At 55.5% G+C, this 8561-nt stretch overlaps 1 protein-coding gene across 7 annotated transcripts in view; it reads left to right on the top strand.

The window, feature by feature from the left end:
• The first annotated feature begins 6506 nt into the window (after positions 1-6506).
• DCHS2 (dachsous cadherin-related 2) overlaps positions 6507-8561 on the top strand; it is a 234195-nt gene continuing 232140 nt past the window's right edge. For all 7 annotated transcript variants that reach the window (XM_050946199.1, XM_050946201.1, XM_050946205.1 and 4 more), the window contains exon 1: positions 6507-8526. In XM_050946199.1, the coding sequence (XP_050802156.1) occupies positions 6682-8526 (1845 nt within the window). In that variant the 5' untranslated portion in view covers positions 6507-6681. The remainder of the gene's footprint in view (positions 8527-8561) is intronic.

Here is an 8561-nt window from a genome sequence, read left to right as displayed (position 1 = left end):
AAGGAAACAAGAAGAAGAAGAGTTGGCCCACCGCCGAGAAATGGAAAAGCACCAAAAAGAAATGGAAAAACAACAAAAAGAGAATGAAGAGAAGGAAAAACAGAGAAAACATGAACTGGAGTTGGCAAAAGCTGGGCTGCATGTGCCAGCCAACCCTAACAACCCGGCGCCAATTATTGCTCCACAGCACAGGAAATTTCCCACCTACAAGGCAGGTGATGACACCGAGGCCTTCTTGGAAAATTTTGAAAGAGCCTGTCTTGGGTACAGCATTCCCGAAGACCAGTACATGGTAGAATTGAGGTCACAGCTCAGTGGACCTTTAGCCGAGGTGGCAGCTGAAATGCCTAAGCACCAAATGAATGACTATAAACTTTTTCTAACCAAGGCCAGATACAGGATGGGGATAACCCCAGATCATGCCCGTCGGCGCTTCAGAACCCAAAAGTGGAAACCAGAGGTGTCATTTCCCAAACACGCCTACTACATTGCAAAAAACTATGAGGCCTGGCTAACAGGAAACAACATTCAAACCTTGGAAGAACTGAACCTCCTCATACAAATGGAGCAGTTCTTGGATGGTGTTCCTGAAGACATCACGCGGTACATACAAGATGGAAACCCCAAGAATATCGCTGAGGCGGGGGAGATTGGAGCCAAATGGATGGAACTGGCAGAAAGCAAGAAAGCTACTGTCAAGGGGAACGATTACCCCAGGGGGCACACAGACCATAAACCCTACAACCGAGGACAGCCAAAGACCCCACATACCACCCAAGTAAAGCCACAGATACCCTACCCTTCAACCTCACCAGTCTCCAGTAACTCACCTCGGCCCAGTGACCCATCAGATGGAAGATGCTTTAAGTGTAATGAACTGGGACATATCAAGGCCAAGTGTCCCAAGAACACCATGCGAGTGCAATTCATTACACCACCATCACACCAAAGATCCCCAGGCCCGGATGCCTCTCAAATACCCTTGGAGCGAAGGGAAAATTTGAGAGTGGGCGGAAAGAAGGTTACTGCGTGGAGAGACACGGGGGCACAAGTGTCAGCTATCCACCAATCCTTCGTTGACCCCAAATTCATCAACCCAAAGGCCAAAGTTACAATTTACCCCTTCATGTCACAAGCTGTAGACTTGCCTACAGCTCAACTGCCTGTCCAGTACAAAGGCTGGTCAGGAATGTGGACTTTTGCAGTCTATGACAATTATCCTATCCCCATGCTACTGGGGGAAGACTTGGCCAACCAGGTGAGGCGGGCCAAGAGAGTGGGAATGGTTACACGTAGCCAAACCAGGCAAGCTTCCAGACCCATTCCTGTTCCTGAGCCGTCCACAGAGGCCCCGTCTGTGTTACCAGAGACCCAGACAGAGGTAGTGGACCCGGATTCCATGCCAACCACTGAAACAGCCACAGCACCTCCAGTCCCAGGCCCGGAACTGGAACAGCAACCAGCACCAGCCATTGCAACCCCATCTTCAAACTCAACGCCAGAGGGCGCCAGCGAGCCAGAACTGGCAGAAGCAAAAGACAGCCATACCCAAAAGGCTCAGCCAGAGCCTGAAATACCCTCAGGTGCACCAGCGGAGAGCGGTTCACCAGCAACGGAAACAACCCCATCACCTACATCACTTCCAGAGGGACCAAGCCCAAGTCCACACTCTGAGGAAGAACTGGTGACCCCAGCCTCAAGGGAACAGTTCCAGACTGAGCAGGAAGCAGATGACAGCCTTCAGAAAGCTTGGGCGGCGGCACGGAGCACCCCACCGCCTCTCAGCTCTTCTAATCGATCCCGGTTTGTTATAGACCAAGGACTTTTATACAAGGAAATTCTTTCTGGTGGACACCGGGAAGAATGGCAGCCGCAAAAACAGTTGGTGGTTCCAACTAAGTACCGGGGGAAGCTCTTAAGCTTAGCCCATGATCATCCCAGTGGGCATGCTGGGGTGAACAGAACCAAGGACCGGTTGGGGAAGTCCTTCCACTGGGAGGGGATGGGCAAGGACGTTGCCAAGTATGTCCGGTCTTGTGAGGTATGCCAAAGAGTGGGAAAGCCTCAAGACCAGGTCAAGGCCCCTCTCCAGCCACTCCCCATAATTGAGGTCCCATTTCAGCGAGTAGCTGTGGATATTCTGGGCCCTTTCCCAAAAAAGACGCCCAGAGGAAAGCAGTACGTACTGACTTTAGTGGACTTTGCTACCCGATGGCCAGAAGCAGTCGCTCTAGGCAACACCAGGGCTAACACTGTGTGCCTGGCCCTAACAGACATCTTTGCCAGGGTAGGTTGGCCCTCTGACATCCTTACAGATTCAGGGTCTAATTTCCTGGCAGGGACCATGGAAAAACTGTGGGAAACTCATGGGGTGAATCACTTGGTTGCCACCCCGTACCACCATCAAACCAATGGCCTGGTGGAAAGGTTCAATGGAACTTTGGGGGCCATGATACGAAAATTCATCAACGAATTCTCCAATAATTGGGACCTAGTGTTGCAGCAGTTGCTGTTTGCCTACAGGGCTGTACCACATCCCAGTTTAGGGTTTTCACCATTTGAACTTGTGTATGGTCACGAGGTTAAGGGGCCATTACAGTTGGTGAAGCAGCAATGGGAGGGGTTTACGCCTTCTCCAGGAACTAACATTCTGGACTTTGTAAGCAACCTACAAAGCACCCTCCGACACTCTTTAGCCCTTGCTAGAGAGAACCTAAAGGATGCTCAAGAAGAGCAAAAGGCCTGGTATGACAGACATGCCAGAGATCGGTCCTTCAAGGTAGGAGACCAGGTTATGGTCTTGAAGGCGCAACAGGCCCATAAGATGGAAGCATCATGGGAAGGGCCATTCACGGTCCAAGAGCGCCTGGGAGCTGTAAACTACCTCATAGCATTTCCCAATTCCTCACTAAAGCCTAAAGTGTACCATGTTAATTCTCTCAAGCCTTTCTATTCCAGAGACTTACAGGTTTGTCAGTTTACAGTCCAGGGAGAGGATGCTGAGTGGCCTGACGGTGTCTACTACGACGGGAAAAAAGACGGTGGCGTGGAAGAGGTGAACCTCTCAACCACCCTGGAACATCTGCAGCGGCAACAAATCAAGGAGCTGTGCACTAGCTTCGCCCCATTGTTCTCAGCCACCCCAGGACGGACTGAACGGGCATACCACTCCATTGATACAGGTAATGCTCACCCAATCAGAACCCCACCTTACCGAGTGTCTCCTCATGCCCAAGCTGCTATAGAACGGGAGATCCAGAACATGCTACAGATGGGTGTAATCCGCCCATCTACCAGTGCATGGGCATCTCCAGTGGTTCTGGTACCCAAACCAGATGGGGAAATACGCTTTTGCGTGGACTACCGTAAGCTAAATGCTGTAACTCGTCCGGACAACTATCCAATGCCACGTACCGATGAGCTATTGGAAAAGTTGGGACGTGCCCATTTCATCTCTACAATAGACTTAACCAAGGGGTACTGGCAAGTACCACTAGATGAACCTGCCAAGGAGAGGTCAGCATTCGTCACCCATGCGGGGGTGTATGAATTCAATGTCCTTCCTTTCGGCCTTCGAAATGCACCCGCCACCTTCCAGAGGCTGGTAGATGGTCTACTAGCTGGACTGGGAGAATTTGCAGTTGCCTACCTCGATGATGTGGCCATTTTTTCGGACTCCTGGCCCGAACACCTACTACACCTGGAAAAGGTCTTTGAGCGCATCAGGCAGGCAGGACTAACTGTTAAGGCCAAAAAGTGTCAAATAGGCCAAAACAGAGTGACTTACCTGGGGCACCAGGTGGGTCGAGGAACCATAAACCCCCTACAGGCCAAGGTGGATGCTATCCAAAAGTGGCCTGTCCCAAAGTCAAAGAAGCAGGTCCAATCCTTCTTAGGCTTGGCCGGATACTACAGGCGATTTGTACCACACTACAGCCAAATCGCTGCCCCATTGACCGACCTGACCAAAAAGACCCAGCCAAATGCCGTTAAGTGGACTGATGAGTGTCAAAAGGCCTTTACCCAGCTTAAGGCGATGCTCATGTCTGACCCTGTGCTCAGGGCCCCGGACTTTGACAAGCCATTCCTAGTAACCACAGATGCATCTGAGCGTGGTATAGGAGCAGTGCTCATGCAGGAAGCAACAGATCACAACTTCCATCCTGTCGTGTTTCTCAGTAAGAAACTGTCTGAGAGGGAAAGTCACTGGTCAGTCAGTGAAAAGGAATGCTATGCCATTGTGTACGCCCTGGAAAAGCTACGCCCATATGTTTGGGGATGGCGGTTCCAACTACAAACTGACCATGCTGCACTAAAGTGGCTTCATACTGCCAAGGGGAACAACAAGAAACTTCTTCGTTGGAGTTTAGCTCTCCAAGATTTTGATTTTGAAATTCAACACATCACAGGAGCTTCTAACAAAGTAGCTGATGCACTCTCCCGTGAGAGTTTCCCAGAATTCAGTAGTTAAAAAGTGTTCTTAAAATGTAGAAGTCTGTTAGTTATATACTTAGGAGTATAGGTAAAGGTGTATGTGTTGTATTAATCTGTTTATTTTCAAGTTCTAGAAGGAAATCGCCGCCAGTGAGCTTCCCCACTGTCTGCAATTTGGGGGGCGTGTCATAAACAGATAGCTAAGGGTTAATGTCTCTTTCACCTGAAGCACCTGACCAGAGGACCAATCAGGAAACCGGATTTTTTCAACTTTGGGTGGAGGGAATTGAGTGTCTGAGTCTTTGTTTTCTGGCTGCCTGCTTTCTCTGAGCTTTGGAGAAGTAGCTCTACTTTCTAGTCTTCTGTTTCTAAGTGTAAGGACAAAGAGATCAGCTAGTAAGTTATATGGTTTCTTTTCTTTGGTATTTGCATGAATATAAGTGCTGGAGTGCTTTGATTTGTATTCTTTTGGAATAAGGCTGTTTATTCAATATTCTTTTAAGCAATTGACCCTGTGTTGTATCATCTTAATACAGAGAGAACATTTGTACTTATTTTTCTTTCTTTTTATATAAAGCTTTCTTTTAAGACCTGTTGGAGTTTTTCTTTACTTCAGGGAAATTGAGTCTGTACTCACCAGGGAATTGGTGGGAGGAAGAAATCCAGGGGAGATTTGTGTGTTGGATTGCTAGCCTGACTTTGCATTCCCTCTGGGGGAATAGGAAAGTACTTTTTGTTTCCAGGATTGGGAACAGAGAGGGAGATTCACTCTGTTTGGGTTCACAGAGCTTGTGTCTGTGTATCTCTCCAGGAGCACCTGGAGGGGGGAAGGGAAAAAGGATTATTTCCCTTCGTTGTGAGACTCAAGGGATTTGGGTCTTGGGGTCCCCAGGGAAGGTTTTTCAGGGGGACCAGAGTGCCCCAAAACACTCTAATTTTTTGGGTGGTGGCAGCAAGTACCAGGTCCAAGCTGGTAACTAAGCTTGGAGGTTTTCATGCTAACCCCCATATCTTGGACGCTAAGGTCCAAATCTGGGACTAAGGTTATCACACCATCACATAATTTAATAGTTGCACAGACAGAATTAATGTGGTTTCACATCCCTGTGTGTACTTATTCATTTTATCCTTTATATTAACCCCACAAGCTAAATGCAGCAAAGAATCCTGTGGCACGTTATAGACTAACAGACGTTTTGGAGCATGAGCTTTCGTGGGTGAATACCCACTTCTTCAGATGCATCTGAAGAAGTGGGTATTCACCCACGAAAGCTCATGCTCCAAAACGTCTGTTGGTCTATAAGGTGCCACAGGATTCTTTGCTGCTTTTACAGATCCTGACTAACACGGCTACCCCTCTGATACTTGACACCCCACAAGCTAAGCAGCTCTTCTTTTGGCACAAGTTATCCTACTCAATTGTATTACCAGTGATTATTCCTCTGTCTGATCTATAAGGTTATTCAAGATAAACGTGGATAAAACCCTCTCTCTCTCTCTAGGATCCTAAATCACTACTTTGCATAGATCACTTGATCGGGGGCCTGCATGTCTCCTCTAACGCTAGATTCAGGTTAGCAGGATCTGGCTAGTGTACTGTCCTTCCCAGCGTCTTGCTTCCCAGCCAGAAAGGAGAAAGGGACAAATCCCTGCTGCAGTGCTTGCTCCAGCTATCCGTAGGAGCGGAATCTACCCTTGTCTGAGAGCCGAGTCACATGGGAAGACTAGGAGGGCGTGTGTTTGCAGCTCTGCTACTCCCGAGACGTTGTGGGTAGCAGGCTGAGCAGGCGTCTTCAGCTGCAGCAGCAGCCAGGAAGCTGTCCCCTCCCGCCTCCCTCACACACTTGTTATTCCCCCCACCAACTCTGGCGTGTGTGTGCTTTAGAGGATTTCCTATTGCTCTAGCAACAGGAATAATGCACCTGACTGCGGCGGGGGGAAGGGGCGGGTCAGGCCAGCGGAGCGAGGCGCGGATGCCAAAGAAATAAAGGAGGTTGAGAGCGAAGAGGAGGCATCCGGCAGCGCTCGTGGAGGAGCGCACAGGCTGCGGCAGCGTGTGCGGTGAGGGGCCCCCGGCTGAGCCGCAGAACTGCAAACAAACCCCTCACGATGCTGACTTAGAAACGATCCCCGTGTCATTGCACTGGGCTGCGAGGAGGTGTCTGGGGAGCACCCGGCGCTTGGATTCCCCCGGCTGCGGGGAGACCAGCGGCTCTCGGCTGAGAAGAAGGGGGGAAGCAGTGGAGAATGGGGCAGCGGCCGCTGCCCCCGAGGCCGAGCAGCAGGTGCCAGAGGCAGCAGGAACAGCCTCTCCCCCAAGGGAGCAGGAGACGCGGGGGCCTCGGGGCGTCCGGGGCCGGGCTGCCGGCGCTGCTCGTGCCCCTGTGGCTGTGCGCGGCGGGGAGCTGCTCAGCCCAGCTGTACAACCTCAGCCTGGCGGTGAATGAGGGGCTCCCGGCGGACACGCTGGTCGGGGACATCCGGGCCGGGCTGCCCCCGGGGGACGGGCAGCTGGGCGGCTTCTTCTTGTCGGAGGGGAGCGGCGAGTCGGCGGTGCTGGCGGATTTCCACGTGCAGCCCGACACCGGCATCATCCGCACGGCGCGGCGGCTGGACCGGGAGCGGCGGGCGCGCTACAGCTTCGTGGCGGCCACGCTGCGCGGGGAGATGGTGCAGGTGGAGATCGCGGTCACCGACGTGAACGACCATCCGCCCCGCTTCCCGCGGGACTCGCTGCGGCTCAACGTCTCCGAGCTCAGCCCGCCCGGCACCGCCTTCCGCCTCCCGGGCGCCCGGGACCCCGACGCCGGCAGCTTCGGCACCCAGGGCTACACGCTGCTGGCCGAGGGGCAGGAGGCGGCGCCGCCGCTCTTCCGGCTGCGCTACGGCTCCCCCCCGGAGCCGCTGGACCTGGTGCTGCTGCGGCGGCTGGACCGGGAGCGGGCGGACTCGCACCGGCTGCTGATCGAGGCCTGGGACGGGGGCAGCCCGCGGCTGAGCGGCCGCCTGCGGGTGGAGATCCGGGTGCTGGACGAGAACGACAACGCGCCCGCCTTCAGCCAGCGCGAGTACCGGGCCCGCGTGCGGGAGGACGCGGCGCCGGGCACCGCCGTCTGCCGCCTGCTGGCCACCGACCCGGACCTGGGCGCCAACGGCGAGGTGCGCTACCTCATCAGCCGCCGCCAGAGCGACCCCGCCGCCTACTTCGCCGTGGAGGAGCGGACCGGGCTGCTGCGCGTCAACCGCCCGCTGGACCGCGAGGCCCGCGCGCTGCACCGCGTCATCGTGCAGGCGCGGGACGGCGGCGCCGAGCCCGAGGTGGGCAGCGCGCTGGTCTCCGTCGCGGTGCTGGACGTGAACGACAACAGCCCGGCCATCCACGTGCTCTACCTGACCGAGGGCGGCGGCGCCCGCCTCTCCGAGGCCGCGCGGCCGGGGGACTACGTGGCGCGCGTCTCCGTCTCGGACCCCGACGAGGCCGGGGACGAGCTCGGCCTGAGCCTGCAGGGCGGGGACGGGACCTTCGCCCTGCGGCCCGGCGGCGCCGCCGGCCTCTATTTCCTCTGCGTGGAGGGGCCGCTGGACCGCGAGAGCCGCGACCTGTACGAGCTGCGCCTGGCGGCCACCGACGGCGGCTCCCCGCCGCTCTCCGCCCACGAGACGCTGCTGCTCCGCATCGCCGACATCAACGACCAGCCGCCCGCCTTCCCGCAGCCCCGCTACCGCGCCGCCGTCTCCGAGGCCGCCTCGCCCGGCACCGCCGTGCTGCGGCTCAGCGCCTCGGACGCCGACGAGCCGGGCTCCCCCAACGCCCAGGTGCGCTACGCCCTGGAGGCGGCTCCGGGCCTCGAGCTCTTCCACATCGACCCGCTGAGCGGCGTGATCAGCACCCGGCGCGCCCTGGACCGCGAGCGGGAGGCGGCGCTGGAGCTCCGGGTGGTGGCGCGGGACCTGGGGGAGCCGCCGCTCTCCGCCTCCTGCCTGGTGAGCGTCCGGGTGGAGGACGCCAACGACAACGAGCCCGTCTTCGAGCAGCAGGTCTACAGCGCCAGCCTGGCCGAGCACGCGGGGCCCGGGCACTGCCTGCTGCAGGTAACCGGGCTGGGCACCGCGGGCGGGGGGAGAGA

This window comes from Gopherus flavomarginatus, chromosome 3 (assembly GCF_025201925.1).
Source record: "Gopherus flavomarginatus isolate rGopFla2 chromosome 3, rGopFla2.mat.asm, whole genome shotgun sequence".
NCBI lineage: Eukaryota > Metazoa > Chordata > Testudines > Testudinidae > Gopherus > Gopherus flavomarginatus.
Note: the sequence above shows the minus strand (reverse complement) of the source record. Positions and strands in the feature narration are given on the sequence as shown.